A 17880-nucleotide genomic window follows, 5' to 3' on the forward strand; every position below is an offset into this window, starting at 1 on the left:
CAGTGACTCCTCCTTGTTTTTCTCATTATTTTCTCCGGCCTTGCCGCCAAAAGTGGGGCCTGGCCGGAGGGGGCGGGCAACTCCACTAGCTGGAGTGTCCTGCTGGGTTGGCACAAAGGAGGTGAGCCTTTGAGGCTCACCGCCAGGTGTGACAATTCCTGCCTCGGGGAGGTGTTAGCATCTCCACCCAGTGCAGGCTTTGTTACTGGCCTCAGAGTGACAAAGGCACTCTCCCCATGGGGCCAGCAACATGTCTCGGTTTGTGGCAGGCTGCTAAAACTAGTCAGCCTACACAGATAGTCGGTTAAGTTTCAGGGGGCACCTCTAAGGTGCCCTCTGTGGTGTATTTTACAATAAAATGTACACTGGCATCAGTGTGCATTTATTGTGCTGAGAAGTTTGATACCAAACTTCCCAGTTTTCAGTGTAGCCATTATGGTGCTGTGGAGTTCGTGTTTGACAAACTCCCAGACCATATACTCTTATGGCTACCCTGCACTTACAATGTCTAAGGTTTTGTTTAGACACTGTAGGGGTACCATGCTCATGCACTGGTACCCTCACCTATGGTATAGTGCACCCTGCCTTAGGGCTGTAAGGCCTGCTAGAGGGGTGTCTTACCTATACTGCATAGGCAGTGAGAGGCTGGCATGGCACCCTGAGGGGAGTGCCATGTCGACTTACTCGTTTTGTCCTCACTAGCACACACAAGCTGGTAAGCAGTGTGTCTGTGCTGAGTGAGAGGTCTCCAGGGTGGCATAAGACATGCTGCAGCCCTTAGAGACCTTCCTTGGCATCAGGGCCCTTGGTACTAGAAGTACCAGTTACAAGGGACTTATCTGGATGCCAGGGTCTGCCAATTGTGGATACAAAAGTACAGGTTAGGGAAAGAACACTGGTGCTGGGGCCTGGTTAGCAGGCCTCAGCACACTTTCAATCGTAAACATAGCATCAGCAAAGGCAAAAAGTCAGGGGGCAACCATGCCAAGGAGGCATTTCCTTACACCAATGTAATGATTTTCTTTTCTGCAATTCCATTTGATGTCCCAAACTATCTATCAATTCATAGGCAACGTCCTGTACATTGGTGCATGCACACTATTTCGAAGAAGCAATCAGCCTGGCCAGTTCTACAGGAACTATCCAGTAACATTACTCCCTCGCAGTTTTCTAGTTAAGATGTTTTACAGTTCCCTCATGTAGTTTGAACCTTGCCAACCTGCCAATTTCAGGGCATAATGAAAACGAAAAGTAATTCAAACCACAATTGGCACATGAACACAAATGACCAATCTGATGCAAATACAACTATGGTCATGCAATGCCGGTAACCTATATTAAAAGAGGAGCCTCTCTCCCTTACCAGCTCCAAAAAATAGGAATACCAAGCACTTGCTAATGCCCAGAACTGCAAAAATGAATATGGGTTTCCGTCACCCACAAAATAAATGTTTGTAATTTGTAGAGTTTGTTATTTCAGATGATTCAGATACTTCCCTCTGCAAGGGAATCATTTGAATGACTTAAAATAATGAGTTTCATAATTTGTGCTGGAACTTTATGGCATCCACCTACAGGTTTAAGAGGCGAACACAAGGAAAAGGAAAGAGGGGAAGAGATTATCGTTTCCTGTCAAACCTGAAATCTGAGTGGTCCTCAGTTTAGGGTACTCAATAGTGCCATGAGCGCAATATGTTTTGTTGTGTAAAAGGTGGGTTTGAGGTTTGGGGGCAATGCCATTCCATTCAAGAGTCAAAAAGCCATTTTGAGTGCAACAGGACATGATGTGCCTCTACAAAATCCTTCTCACATTCAGAGCTCCGGATTTCACAGCTGATGGGGCCTGAGGTGCTCACTGTTGTGCATGAGATCTAAAGAATGAGAATGAGGAGTGGGCTCAATCACCTATAATCACCGAAGAACTTCTTCAGCTGATGGCTTGAGCCCTGAGCTCCTACACTGGTGCCAGCTCCCATTTCCTACATGTCCCACTACTTGTACAAAGTAATGGAAGCCAAGGGTGAACTGTCTGAAATGTGCCTTGTATAATGCATGACGGCGCCCTTGCATGACATCTCCTTTTGTTCGCAGTTGACCTGACACTTCTGATCCCCTTTACCTTACATAGAAGTCCTGGAAGGGCCTCCTGACTGGAAACCCAGCCCTGCGTATCCGGACCGTCTCCAGCATCCCGGAATACCGCAGCTGGTTCAGCACAAGGGTTTCATCAAACAGGTCTGGCATCTGAAAAGAAAGCACTTCAAGGTAAAGACAACGTCCTACAGAGCAAAACAAATACCTTCCTTCTTCAAATCCCTTCATAAAGCCTTTTTGTCAGGCTTCAAGAATACAAGCCAAGATCAAAAAAGTGGATGAATAAACAGAGCTAAGTAAACAGTCTCAGGTGAAGCGGTGCTGCAAGTTTAGCACGCCACAGGCAATTTACACAAAAAACAGAGCAAAGAACAATGGTTTCAAGTGAGTGTTAGCAAGTCTGGAACCAGCATGGATCTTAAAGTTTTTACATTTGAAACTTTATTACATTTCTTTTAACCTGATGACAAACAACCTCAGTGGTAGAGAAAATAAAATAAGTGGGAAAAACGATAACATAAAATAGGCAGCAGAAAAGATACATTTTTCTAAAACATCTCCACATGGGGCAGAGCTTCCTACACTGCCAGTTTTAATCAAATCATTTAATCATAGAATCGAGGAGGTAAGTAGAACATATGCTCATGTACATTTTCAAAGAGAATGACTGATGAGTGTGTGTGCCAAACATTAGAGTGTTCTTGTAGTAAGTCCATAAGGGGTACATTCAAAGTCAGGTACTTTTCAATGTGCGCTCTTGAAAACACAAACATTGAATGTTTTGAGGCCTACACCAACTAAATAATGCAGTTATACAGATTGAACCTTAGTTAATGTTCAATGAAAGTCGTGGTGGAGCAATCATATGGCATACTTAAAATAAAAACATTAGAAGTTTCTAAGTTAAGATATCAATGCAATTTTAACTTCTACCCCTGTCATGAACATTAAATATGTGAGGGAGTGAGCTTGAGGTTGAAGTGTCTAAAGGTTTGAATGACCGAGTGACAGAGAGTCACAGATTAATAGTAAAGAAAATTAAGGAACACTTTGTCAGTATATGTGTTTTTAAGTTAAAGTATGAGTGATTATGTCTAAATATTTAAGTAAGAGAACGTGTTTTCATAGGCCAATAAAGTAGAATTATTAATATGTTCCTAATATGGCACTGAGACAGTTAAGCAAGTGAACTTAACCCTTCATAAAAACAGATCCCTTCATCTTTCCCTCCAGCCATTTATCCATCCAGCCTCAGACCCTTAAATCTGCTCATGCGTCCACCTTTTCACTTTTCATCGTTCCAACACTTACCCATCCATCAACTATACTTTATTTCATCTGTCCATTGTTTTATCATTCCATCCATCCATCGGTCATTCTATTCATGTGTTAAAAAAACCATCCACCCACCCAGCCTCCAACTCTTTCAACTTTCCGTTCTTCCAGGTTTTTTGTGGTATTCCGGGGGTTTTATGATATCCCAACCAATACTCCAAAAGCTGTATCCTTTGGCCTCTTAAATGTTCATGGTGGCTGCTACAAGGTGGATGCAAAGTTATTATCAAGATCATCATTTTGATTTGACATCGTAAGTGACTGCAATCAGAATATCAAGGAGGTGGAAATGAAGTGTCCCCAATGGTTTATATAGCAAATCTTTCAATAATACGGTCTTTAATTATGCTGATCTGGTGTGTACAAATTTCGGACAGCACAAGTCATGACCTGTTTCAGCTGTTTCCTTTAAGTTAATACAAATTTTGATGATCACAAACATATGTGAGAGCCCATAAGATGACAGAGTTTAGAAAAATGTATGGACTGATCCTTATGATAGCGCAGCATTTTTGGCAGTTTCACTGTGATGCCGCGAGGACCTGCGGCGCCCCACTTGGGGACCGCGTTCAGATCAGCGGTCTGAGTCCTGGACGGCTGTTTCTGCTGCAGGCCGCGTTTTGAGCCGCGTTTTGGACCGCTGCCTATTTTACGGTCCATATTATGACTGGTACATCTTTCTTTGGGCGCTGCTTCGCTCAGCGCCCGCTTTTTGACCTTATAATCTCTCTTACCTATTCTTTCTGCCTGTTTTCATTTTTTGTATTCTCTTTCTTTATGGTTTCCTCTTAGCCATCTTTTCTTCTTCCCAAGAGTCTGTGTTTCCTTCCCTGCATGCTTTGCTTCTTCTTTTACACATGACGATTTTTCCATTCACTGAAATGTGGCTTTTCCCAATTCAAGATGGTGTCTTCGGAACTTTCTGTATGTCACTTCCTGTTTGCCAGTATATAAGCACAGCTGGTCTTCTGTTCCTTGCGTTGCAAACACTTCCGCTCTGGTGGTGCTCCTCGCTCCTGTATCCGGTGATTTTTTGGACTTCTCCTGTTTTTTCTTTTTTGCAGTTTTTGCTGTTTCCAGTTCATATTATGCTTCTCCTTTTTCTTACCTCTTTTTCAGGAGTTTGTTGCTTCTGAGGTTTTTCCCATGAATGGGTTTTTTCCTCTGGGACTCCTTCTGGAGGTCACGGTCTGCCTGGTGTTACTGTAGCAGCAGCACCGTGGCTACTGGAAAGGGTCACCCTTAGCTTGGTCAGTCCAGAACCACCAAGAGACCAGGTGGTGCCTTGAGAATGACAGGCAATCGCGGTAAGAAGCATTCAGATCGTAACATTCACATTATACAAGAGTAATAAATCGATTAGCACGTTAATATTTTTTTTAAAACATTTTTCCTATAATTATCACAAAATCAGTATGTACGTAATGCTTGTATCCACACTGGTTAGTGATATTTTCTTTAATCATTTAAAAACTGCTAGATAAAAATACAAGAAGGCAGCAAAGCACAACTGAAGAAGCCAGTTCCCACATGCCTACCAAATCTAGTGAACTTTACATCTGCTGGCTTGTAGTTTTCATGCAAATAGTAACATTCAGAACTCTTTCAATAACTTGCACTACCGCTCCCTCCCCTCAATCATTTGCACCAAATTTACTAAATCAAAATAGGTGTACTGAACTTTGTTTTAGAAATTTTCATGTTGTAATGTAAAGGCGCAATCAAACATAAAAACTATTGTGAGTTTTATGGCAGTTCTCGTCTAACCTGTAAAACAAGTTGGGAATATTATGGTATTCTGTACTTAGCACCTTTAGAGAATTAGATTTATCTTAGCGTGCTATAATTGTTTTTTGCTTACTCACTCACTATCTCTTCCAGAGGTGTCCTGAATGAAGGCAGACCTGAGTGTGGGCCCTTCTTTCGACCTACGTGAGTGGTCTTCTTTTAACCTATGTGTAGTCTGCTGTAACTAACCACAACCAACACACAACCAGCCGTGTTTCACAGGCACCATGGAATAGCAACAGTGACAGCCAATGATGAGCAGCATGGTAGGCAGATGGCACCTTTAAGCCCAGACCCACACCCCAAAGATTCTAACGCTGGCTAGTGTGCTGCACCATGCACCAGTCAGTTCACTGACCAAGGAGGAGCAATGTGCACAGGCTGTGAGTGGGTGAGTCTTACTGTCACGACAATGGCATCTTACATGTGGAATGAAATGAAGATATTTAGCATGCCAATGAGGCCTAGAGTGTTGGAGATAACAAAGAAGCTACAACAATAATGGCGCGTTACGTGCCATGGGAAGAGTGTGATTGCAATGAAGATGTGCATGCTAGGGATCAATGTAGAATACTGCATGGCAGTGGTGCCTTTGCATGCTGTTGGAATATATGGATAATGAAATGATACAAAGCAGTTTTGAACAGGAGTACTCGGTACTGGAAAGGCAAAGGTGCTTTATACTCCGAATGTCAATGTGAATTACTCATTGACAATCGTCCTTTATTTTCTGAAAAGGCCTTCTTTGAATACTGGCATGACAACAAAAATGATCCTGTCTGAGGCTTACCCCACTGAAATCAGAAACCCGGGGATACTAAGCAACCTGCACCAGCACCAGCACCTTAGTAAACAGCTCTGCACAGTGAGAAGAAGTGGTCTATTTTAGAATCACTGATCATCTTCGAAAGGCTGAAATATTGTTCATTACCCCCGGCAGGAAGGCACATTCTGCATCATGTTATCAAAAGGACCACATTTAAGTAACAACCTAGTGTCACACCTTGCAATATTTTAGCAACAGATGGAAGTATCCTTGTATTTGATGACCGCACCCTGGCATGCAATTCCATCAATTCAGTTGGCATTTTGTTTTCTGGCACAGGTGTTTGATGGGTTGTTTACTGGCATAGACATAGGAACTAGTATTACTCCTTGCCATAGTATTTAAATCATATTCCCATTGCCACTCTGGGGTCTCCCCCTATATATGCCTTCTGTGCAGCTACTTTTGTTTTCTACCAGCCTCACATATTTTTTATGGACACAGATAATATGCTGCTACAGAGTAATACTGGCAGTGTGCAGTGGCATTCACAGAAACACTGGAATAAATAAATAATTCATTTTCAGGTACTGCACGTAAAAAGTACGACCTTTTAGCTAATATATTTGGAACATTTAGCTGTAAGATTTGCCACCTGTACCCATTTTGTGAAAGTTCGTGTCAGGGGAAATATCCTCCCCAAACACCCTTAAAAAAAGGAGGGGGGTCATCTGCATTATTTGCGTGAGGAAATATGGGGTTTATATGAACAAAGGTTCAGGGATATCTATTTTTGGCTCCCATGCCGGCAATGATTGACTGCATAAGAATACAATTTGTAGAAACAGGAGCTACGAATTCCACACAGCAGGACAGCCTTGATCTTACCAAGTTTATTATAATGCCTTACGTAGAAAATTATGTATTCTCTACTTAAGAAAGGAAAACGGGTTGAACCTAGCTCACCTTGTTAACAAATGCTTAAGTTATTTCTCTACGAAGATGAGTAAAAAAAACAACTGACTTGTTCATTAAAGATACATTGATGATATTCCACGTTTTCCCGCTGTGGCAAGATTTTTGTATTCTGCTGGTTGATTCTGAGGCCACAATTGGCTTGGAAGGCAGTTTCCAGTCTTTGCTAAAGACACTGGACAATAATGATCAGCAATGTTTTGCTCTATAAAGTACTAGGTCACTATGACAACCCGGGCTGGTCCAGGAATAATTAGCGGCTGCTGGGCCTGCATACAGAGAGGGCTGTTGAAGAGCGACAGAGGCGGCCCAGTGATAATTCAGCCACTGCAGGTTTCTGCTGCCAGTGAAAGGGGTTCTTCACATGGATTTCAGCGCAGAGACTTGGAAGTTGTCTAATCCTACATGCAGGTTCGGCTGCGAACCCAGTCATAAATCTTACAAAAGGCACTTTTGACCTGTCTTGCACTTTCTGTTCTTGGGAATTGACAACTCTTGTTAATAATGGCTCCAGCAATTTAGGGAAGAGCTCAATGGAAAAATTACAGCTGCGTTTCAGCGTTAACCGCTGCTTTCTTTAAGCAGGCATGTTTTTTATTTCCCCTCAGTAAAACTGGGCGAGCTGTTTTTTTTTTAATGTAAAACCTGCTATCAGTGTGCTTGCTGGCTGCCAGCCTCAATGTAAAAAAACGACGACCATTTGTGATTTTTTTGTTCAATTTTCATACTTTTAACTATGGTTCCCAAAAAAATCTAAACCGTGTGTCCAAAAAAACATTGCTGCAATCCTTAAAATGTACTGCACTTCAATGCAGTCCTGTGAAGACTTGGCCTGTACTCTTCCCAGAGACCCTATAAAAAAACAAAGGGTGCGGAGCATCAAAAATGACTATTTAAACTGGACCAGCCTGATTTAGCGAAGGAAGACTGGCAAAACAGTACTTCACTTCCCGCCTGACTCCCCTAATTTTCATGACGGTCAGGTTGAATGGAGGAAAGGAATGAAAATACGTGATCGAGAAACTGTGACATTGCAGCACGGCTCAGCCAAACGAGTTACAGGTAGAAGGACCAACAATTCTTCATCTCCTTAGTAGAGGAAAGGCAGTGTATATCGTTTACTCCTGAAAGACATGACTGCGTGCCTGGTGAATATGTCTAGTCCTGTGCTCCACACAAAGGTGTAATAATGGATTAAAGAATCCCAGTCAGGGATGTCTAGTTGTTTCCAACATTTCCTGTTGGAAGGGATCACATCTTCCTCCTGTAGGCATATCTGGCAGACATGGGCCAGTGATGAATCAATTCGGGATGAATCTCTATCTAAGAGCAATAATTCCGTTTTAGAAGTCATACCATGAGAATATTTCTGGCAGTAACTAGTCTTTGCACATCAGCAGCCACGTGATAAAAAAACATTCAAGGATTTGGTGTTGTAAAACGGCATTATTCCTATACTCAAGTTGCACTTTAACATGATTTACTTTGCAGTGTGCATTGAAAACGTTATAAATACATAAATAAAAAGGCAACTTTGGGTATTTTCGTAAATATAACAGCTTTCCTTCCCATCACAGGATTTAACAAAAGATGTAGAACACAGTTGTTGAAGTAGTCTAGTTGTCTGTGGAGAGGATGCAATCTTCATTGTCTTTCATAAGTACCTCTGACGTGAAGTTGCAGCTCCCATGTCTTTGGGAGTGGGCTTTAATAAGTGCTTTCATCTCAACTAGTGTCTGTTAAATCATCTACAACTGGTTAATGCCAAGAAAGTTCCCCTACCATCATGAACTAGTTTAACTGTTAACTTGACTGGAGATGCATGAAGGATTCTATAGGGAGTATACATACATCAGAAATGCGAAAAGGCCATATTCTTTGTCAGTATGCAGGATCATGCATTCAGGTGGTTGAATGGTTTCAGGCACCCTTTGTGGTAGTAGAGCCTAAATCTATTAAACTACACTAGGCTCTGCCTTTTCACAGGTGTGAAAATGAAGCCTAAATCAACATAGGGATATGACATGAGCCACCGGCCTCAATTAAAGGTTAACCACACTGTATGTGGAACATGATATCTCTATCAGGGTGTATTATTAATATGATGTATAATTTACAAAACAAACAATTAAAAAAGTTTGCCTCTCAAAAGACGAATTCAGGGTCTGCAGAGTAACAATATGTTTCAGGTTGAGGTGGAGCTACTGGTTCTAAAAGTTAGCTGATCCAAATGTTAGCAAACATTTTAATTCAGCATGCCTGCTTCCCTGATGCTCAGTCCATTATTATCCTCACACCCACAGCAGGTGCCCAACAGCAATCAAAGCATGCAAACATGATCTTTTTGGCTCTCATGAACTGCACCAACCAGTTCCTGGATGCTGTGAAATGTGCAAGTCATCTTGGTTTCTGGTTTCAGTTCAGGGTCTGAAGGAGACAGCAGACAGTCAACAGAACTTTTAATAAGCATGAACTATCCAATCTGTCTGGATTAATTGTACACACAGGCACAGATTCACACTCATATATGCGCACACACATGCATGCCACACACACATACATACATAGCTGCAGGGTGTCTTTCTGAGCGCCTCATGGTTGAGATTTCATGTTTGCCAAAGAAATGTCTTGGGGGAGGGGGCTTTATGGCATAGTCATATGTTATATCCCAGCAGGTAAGGACGGATACACTTACATAGAGATATAAAAAGATAAGAGACTGACACACAGGCAAACAGACACCCACATGCACATACCTTCTCAAACATAATAAACAGAGACACACAACATACCCACACAGACACAGGCAAAGACAAGAAGTGCACCATTTCTTCTTGTCACCTACACTGGGCTGTTTTGCATCACTTCTGCTGTGCAGCTGCTCATGTTCAAAGCAGAAGTCTCACTTGCTGTTTGTTTGGTCAGTGAGTAACGTGGCAGTCAGCAGATCAGATTCTCCTGCTTTACAGACTCTATACAGGGAGCAGAGCATGGGTAAGGCCCAGACCGGCTTATTACGTAAAGGACGCCCACCCACTTTCGTGCGAAGTTTCCAACCATACTACCAAAACTCCTTATTCCCATCCTCAGCATTGAGTAGCAAAATGGGTATAACGGGCCCAGAATGAGTATTGTTCATTCGAATGTGGAGTGTACACTTCCCACCACTCCCTCAAGGAAGGAGGCGCTATTAAACTTCAGTTAAAGCATTCAAAGCGATTACCTACCAATGGAAACAAGCCAACAGTAAATGGTCCTACTACTGCCATGAATCACTCGAGGGGCCACCAGCACGACAGAACCTGGCAAAGGGGTGTGACCCCAACAGCTGGCGAGGGGAAGGGGGGAGGCAGGGGTGTTTGGCAGCTGCATTTTTCAAATTCCGGAAGGAGCTGGTGTGTGCCAGTCAAAGACCTTTGAAGTGGAGCTCGTTCCTGATTGGAGGGCGGGGGCTCCAGGTAACCAGCATTTAAACTGGCTGTCCGAGGGCATTCATCTCTTTTTCTCCAGGCACCCCTGCGACTAGACTAGGATCTGTTACAACCTGCCATTGCATACTGGACCCAAGTCTTCTTTTGTTCATGCATCTACAGGGCCTTCAGGGCCTCTGATGTTGTAGCCATATCTAAAGATGATAATCATGATGGACTGTGCATAAATCAATTGACTTTATTGGGCAATGACCTGATGATTCTCCGTCGCTTCTCTAAAACAAATGTGGTAGGGGGAGGCAAGCAGATACTTTTATGAGAAGCTAAGAGCACAGTGGATTGGCCCTTATCTGCTTTGAGAGGTTTCATACTCCTTTGGTTAGACTGTGGAGGATTTATCCCTTGTTTTCCACCACAACAGAAGATCTCTTACCAGATTTCAGTTTAGCAGGATGCTTTCCATGTCATTGAGGGCTGCTGGGATAGATGATACCAACTTAATCTCCCATTCATTTAGGATTGGGGCACTCACTTCTGCCATAGGCTTTGGGCTGGCTCAAGTGTAGTAAAAAGGATCAAAAGGTGGAAATCTAACTGCTGCAACTGGTAAGTCTACCTTAGCACTGTGTGACAGCACATGTGCTGTGGGGAAAGGGGACTGTTGTCGGCCCAATTACAGGGACACATTTAATCATACTTTTAATGATTCTCTTTCAGTCTCCTCTGCATGCAGGTCTTATGGTTTCAGCCAGCATTTGAGTGTTAGGATAGTCCTTTGTGATATGTGCCAGAATATCCTTTAAGAAGGGCAGCTATTGGAGGCGTGCAGAGGAGACTGGCTTGCACCTATATTGGTTTGAAGACAAGGGATCGCACATTGACCGTTTGCACCAGTTAGTTCAGCAGATAGCAAGCAGGGAGCTTCAGTCACCCACACTTATGCTGCACATCCGTGGAAAGGATTTGAAAGCTGTGGGTCTTAAGGGTGTCTTTGAGCTCCTCCTAAGATTTCATGGTTGCCAAGAAATCTCTTGGGGGGTGGGGTTTATCACATGGCTGACAAAATTTGGTAGGTTGGATTCTCCTATAGGGGTCTCAATGAGTCAATGAACTGGTTTGTTACACTGGGCCCATAAATTGTAGCCGGGGACCCAAACAAGTTGATGATGCTGAAAGGCCAATAGGGTGGCCAACACAGACTCTGAATCACTTTGTGATTAAGTGTTTCGATGTCTAGTTTTTTATAATGAGTCATATATGTCATAATATGTTGTTTGACTGTTGCAATGATGACTGGGGTTTTTATACCGTATTATGTAAATAAATAAGGCCTAAAACTCTGATTCTCAAAATAAGTCGTGGGTGGCTTTTTTGGAGGCATGTGAAGAAGTCTGAGGTCTTGGTGAATGGAAATGTTTTTTGGGCACCTATAGTCCTTGATTTACTCTGACAGTTTTTGCTGAGGGGTTCCTCACCTATGACTCAAGGTGGCCAGCAACATGACCAACCTCGACAAATGGGTGGGGCCCCCTGTAGGAAGTTGGCTCTGCATGCACTATTTCAAAGTAAGGAATAGTATGCACAGAGTCCAAGGGTTCCCCTTAGAGGTAAGATAGTGGCAAAAAGAGATAATACTAATGCTCTATTTTGTGGTAGTGTGGTCGAGCAGTAGGCTTATCCAAGGAGTAGTGTTAAGCATTTGTTGTACATACCCACAGGCAATAAATGAGGAACACACACTCAGAGACAATTCCAGGCCAATAGGTTTTTGTATAGAAAAATATATTTTCTTAGTTTACTTTAAGAACCACAGGTTCAAATTCTACATGTAATACTTTGCATGAAAGGTATTGCAGGTAAGTACTTTAGGAACTTTGAATAATAACAATATCATATATACTTTTCAAATAAAACACATATAGCTATTTTAAAACTAGACACAGTGCAATTTTCACAGTTCCTAGGGGAGGTAAGTAATTGTTAGTTCTTGCAGGTAAGTAAACCACCTACGGGGTTCAAGTTTGGGTCCAAGGTAGCCCACCGTTGGGGGTTCAGAGCAACCCCAAAGTTACCCCACCAGCAGCTCAGGGCCGGTCAGGTGCAGAGTTCAAAGTGGTCCCCAAAACACATAGGCTTCAATGGAGAAGGGGGTGCCCCGGTTCCAGTCTGCCAGCAGGTAAGTACACGTGTCTTCGGAGGGCAGACCAGGGGGGTTTTGTAGGGCACCGGGGGGGACACAAGTTAGCACAGAAAGTACACCCTCAGCAGCATGGGGGCGGCCGGGTGCAGTGTGCAAACACACGTCAGGTTTGTAATTGAAATCAATGGGAGACCAAGGGGTCTCTTCAGCGATGCAGGCAGGCAAGGGGGGGGCTCCTCGGGGTAGCCACCACCTGGGCAAGGGAGAGGGCCTCCTGGGGGTCACTCCTGCACTGGAGTTCCGATCCTTCAGGTCCTGGGGGCTGCGGTTGCAGGGTCTTTTCCAGGCGTCGGGATCTGAGAGTCAGGCAGTCGCGGTCAGGGGGAGCCTCGGGATTCCCTCTGCAGGCGTCGCTGTGGGCATCAGGGGGGACAACTTTGGTTACTCACAGTCTCGGAGTCGCCGGGGAGTCCTCCCTGAAGTGTTGTTTCTCCACCAGTCGAGTCGGGGTCGCCGGGTGCAGGGTTGCAAGTCTCACGCTTATGGCGGGAAATGCTGTTGTCTTTAAGTTGCTTCTTTGGAAACAAAGTTGCAGTCTTGGATGAACAGGGCCGCTGTTCTCTGGAGTTTCTTGGTCCTTTTGGAGCAGGGCAGTCCTCTGAGGATTCAGAGATCGCTGGTCCTGGGGAAAGCGTCGCTGGAGCAGTTTTCTTCCGAAGGGGGAGACAGGCCGGTAGAGCTGGGGCCAAAGCAGTTGGTGTCTCCGTCTTCTCTGCAGGGTTTTTCAGCTCAGCAGTACTCTTCTTCTTAGGTTGCAGGAATCTGCGTTCCTAGGTTCAGGTGAGCCCTTAAATACTAAATTTAAGGGCGTGCTTAGGTCTGTGGGGTTAGTAGCCAATGGCTACTAGCCCTGAGGGTGGGTACACCCTCTTTGTGCCTCCTCCCAAGGGGAGGGGGTCACATCCCTAATCCTATTGGGGGAACCCTCCATCTGCAAGATGGAGGATTTCTAAGAGTTAGAGTCACTTCAGCTCAGGACACCTTAGGGGCTGTCCTGACTGGCCTGTGACTCATCCTTGTTATTCTCATTATTTCCTCCGGCCTTGCCGCCAAAAGTGGGGCCGTGGCCGGAGGTGGCGGGCAACTCCACTAGCTGGAGTGTCCTGCGGTGCTGGAACAAAGGGGTGAGGCTTTGAGGCTCACCGCCAGGTGTTACAGCTCCTGCCTGGGGGAGGTGTTAGCATCTCCACCCAGTGCAGGCTTTGTTACTGGCCTCAGAGTGACAAAGGCACTCTCCCCATGGGGCCAGCAACATGTCTCGGTTGTGGCAGGCTGCTGGAACCAGTCAGCCTACACAGATAGTCGGTTAAGGTTTCAGGGGGCACCTCTAAGGGGCCCTCTGGGGTGTATTTCACAATAAAATGTACACTGGCATCAGTGTGCATTTATTGTGCTGAGAAGTTTGATACCAAACTTCCCAGTTTTCAGTGTAGCCATTATGGTGCTGTGGAGTCCGTGTTTGACAGACTCCCAGACCATATACTCTTATGGCTACCCTGCACTTACAATGTCTAAGGTTTGGCTTAGACACTGTAGGGGCACAGTGCTCATGCACTGGTGCCCTCACCTATGGTATAGTGCACCCTGCCTTAGGGCTGTAAGGCCTAATAGAGGGGTGACTTATCTATACTGCATAGGCAGCGTGAGGTTGGCATGGCACCCTGAGGGGAGTGCCATGTCGACTTACTCGTTTTGTTCTCACTAGCACACACAAGCTGGTAAGCAGTGTGTCTGTGCTGAGTGAGGGGTCCCCAGGGTGGCATAAGATATGCCGCAGCCCTTAGAGACCTTCCCTGGCATCAGGGCCCTTGGTACCAGGGGTACCAGTTACAAGGGACTTACCTGGATGCCAGGGTGTGCCAATTGTGGAATCAAAAGTACAGGTTAGGGAAAGAACACTGGTGCTGGGGCCTGGTTAGCAGGCCTCAGCACACTTTCAATTCAAAACATAGCATCAGCAAAGGCAAAAAGTCAGGGGGTAACCATGCCAAGGAGGCATTTCCTTACAGCACACAAGGGCAAAGGATGCCAAAGAATGTAGTGTTGGTCCCCAAGAGTGTAGTGTTGCTGTTTAAAAAGGAAAAGGGGAGCAATGTGATAAAATATTTAGATGTTCAAAGCAAAGGAGGTAATTTATTGGCACTTCTCTCACGAAAATCAAAAACACGCAATCAAATTTCCGCAATCCTGACGTGAGATGCAGGGATATGAACTGGATACGTTGGAACTTTTTAATGAGGGTCTACATTGCTGTGCCAAAGACCAGATCCGGTGAGATGAAGCCACTGACCTGTATAATTGTGTTAGTTTTGACAATATACTATTTCCCTACGTAGATTTTTGTGAAAGGGACAGGGACTAACTCTAAACATAACCATGAGAGGGAAAGAAATTCCACATCCAAGCTCGAATCCAAAGTTTTGTTACTCAGGATTTAAGCCAGGGGAAGATCTTGATATTAAGGGAACAAAACAATTGGACCCACAGCAAGCTGCTGCACGTGATTATAACCTTCTCGATCTTATTAGTGTTACTTTTCAGTCAAAACGCAATATGTACCCATCCAAACTTTAATTACCAGCAGAAACATCCTAAAGTGGCCATATACAAGCTGTGGTCACCACATAACTCAATCAAAGAACAATAACTACGTTAACAGACTTCTGTCTAACACAACAGAGACTCACAACAACGTTAATAATGGCAGAAACGGAATTGTTGTACCAGTAACATGTCTGCAGATAAAAGTCTGGACTTCTCAGGTCTCCACCATCTTCATGACCCAAGGGTGGCTGAACTGCTTCGAAGCTGAACCTATAGATTAAGAAGTGAAACTAGATTCTGCTTCAGGAGAACCCTTTTTTAAATATTTATCTGGAACAGGTACCTTCTGGAGTAGTACACCTGACATTCTAGTGTTCATCCGGCACACACCAATGAAGCAACTAAAACAAATCTAAAAATCGTTTTACTTTATATGTCTTCTTCTTGATAACTAGAAATTAGGTAACCCATTACTCAGATACCTGGAAAAGCAATAGGAAAATCATGTTTTAAACTACTGCAAGCAAAAATCTGGTGGTTGCCAAGTAGTAATTTATCTGGTATATAAAGTACTGCTGGTAGTGACGATATCCGCTTCTAAAGCGCAAGAATGACACTAGAGGCCCAAATATTCTGTAGTCAGATGGAGTTTACTTTGAAGACAAGGCTGACATAAGTGAAGACAAATGCCATTCAAAATTACTTCTCAATCTTCTCCATGATAAACAGATTTAGAGTCACTATCTCCCACACGTAAAACAAAATGAGGCATGGAATTGAAGGAGGCCTTAACAGTGAGCACAGTCTGCATCCCATTAATGTTCTCTTGAGCTTGTCACTGCCCCTGAGAGTATCTAGAATGCTGTGGCTAATTCCTGACAAATGGGTTCTTGTACCGAGACTTTTGCTATTTTCACTGACAAACGGCTTCACGGCAGGATACAAAGCAGCTAATACCTTCAAATGTTTCGTGATTGCAAGCACTTGCCATTATAAAGAAACAGCATTGGGGATTTTTTTTTTAATCAAAAAACTTGCCATCAAAGACTTGATACATTATGTCACAAACCATAGACATAGTTCTCATAGTTCATGTTTGACAACATAAAAATTTATAATTGTTGATAGCATTTTGGCATTTAGGAAACAGGCACTTCTACTGGCAAACGCACAAATGCATGAGACTTCCTCCTCATTCCAGCAAAAAGTTTGGGATTTTGGTACACCTCTATTATACTATCTATCCCTTTCATTTCACTTCCCTTCCTTCAATTTTCTTCACGTTGTACTAGAGCAAGGATCTGGGTGTCTTTCCCTCTTCCAAAGGCCTTACACTTGACTCTCATCTTTCTCTGTTTTACTGACAACCTTTTGTATTCCACACACCACACACTTCAGTGACATTTAAGACATCCATTAAACTTTTATCATAGCTCTCCCCTTCCATTGAGCACAGTCTTTCAGCTGCAATATATGCCATTTCCCGCACTCACACGGTGAAAAAACACCATAACAATCTGCTAACCCCATTCAAACTGAAGTGATCCACGTTACATCCATGACTTTGGGTGCACATTTGGAACACATTCAGAGCTTAGCACACTAGCCCAGCTGCTATGCCTATGGGGGAAAAGTGACACAAGCAAAAAATAAAAAATAAGATTAGCAAAGCCCTCGCCAGTATTTAAAAAACTGTCTAAAAGCAAAAATAACTTTGGTTCTCAGAAAGAACACATTACCATAGTAGTACCTGGCGCCCAAGGTAACTACTCTGTATAGGGATGTGTTCCTTGCAAAAGGGCAGAATGTCGTCACTCACAATGGAGTCAGCCAATGCCTGAAGTGGGCGGTCCCATTGCCCCATGCCGTCTGATGTAGTGGGTGGAAGAAACGGACCAACTGGTAAAAGGTCTGGCTAAAAGACTGTATTTATTTTTAATTGGATTGCATCTGCATTTTTATAGCACTTAGTACCCCAGATGTGGCGTTATAGAGGTTTATGCTGGGAAACAGGCTGCTCTGGAATTTCAAGTTAGCGTGTTTCTCACTTTTTAGGGTCGAGCCTGCGTTGCATGCGCTCGCACATGCGTATCGCAGCAAGACTCTTTTGTATTTAGAAAAGGGCTCGGAGCCCTGTCAACTTCACGTCAGTGTTTTTTATTGGTTTGTGGGCTTCCCTAATAAAATCTGCTTGCATTCCTTAGTCGAAGGCACGCATATGTCATGCCTTTTCCGGTGGCTAGCCCTCGTCGAGCGCAGCGACCAAGTACAGAAAACATGCGAGGCTCGCTGTTTTCCATCGGGCTCGTGGACTTTTTTTTCTCTAACTTACAATCGCGATTTCGCTTGCCAGAAGTCGAGCGCTTTACATACTTGATTTCACTTTTTCGGGTTATGTACATACATGCACTTTTGCCCGATAGGTGAAAAGTCGGGTTAGGAGTTTACAACGCAATCAGCTCTAACATGAGCAAACGCGAGACCCGTTGCATTGTAAATGCTTGTTTTGTTTATTGGGGTTAGTCTTAAGCTCTTATGGAAACCATTCCATATATTTACTCCAGTATCTATGTGGTAAATTCATTTAATAGGAGTTAGTATATGTTATTTTAGCAAATTCAAAATGTCTGGACTAAAACCAGTACTAAAGTAACGTCCTTATTGTTTGAAACTTGAGGTGTGGTGAATCACTAATGTTTGTTCTGGTGAACGCCTTGGCACGTGACGCTCCCAAAGAATGAAACAAA

General features: G+C 43.7%; 1 protein-coding gene across 1 annotated transcript in view; it reads right to left on the reverse strand.

Annotated features, from left to right (window-relative positions):
- Positions 1-17880, reverse strand: part of MYO10 (myosin X) — a 754439-nt gene that overhangs the window by 300009 nt on the left and 436550 nt on the right. The window contains exon 20 of the mRNA XM_069219725.1: positions 2120-2244. Within this exon, the coding sequence (XP_069075826.1) occupies positions 2120-2244 (125 nt within the window). The remainder of the gene's footprint in view (positions 1-2119; positions 2245-17880) is intronic.

Source organism: Pleurodeles waltl, chromosome 2_2 (assembly GCF_031143425.1).
Source record: "Pleurodeles waltl isolate 20211129_DDA chromosome 2_2, aPleWal1.hap1.20221129, whole genome shotgun sequence".
Lineage (NCBI taxonomy): Eukaryota > Metazoa > Chordata > Amphibia > Caudata > Salamandridae > Pleurodeles > Pleurodeles waltl.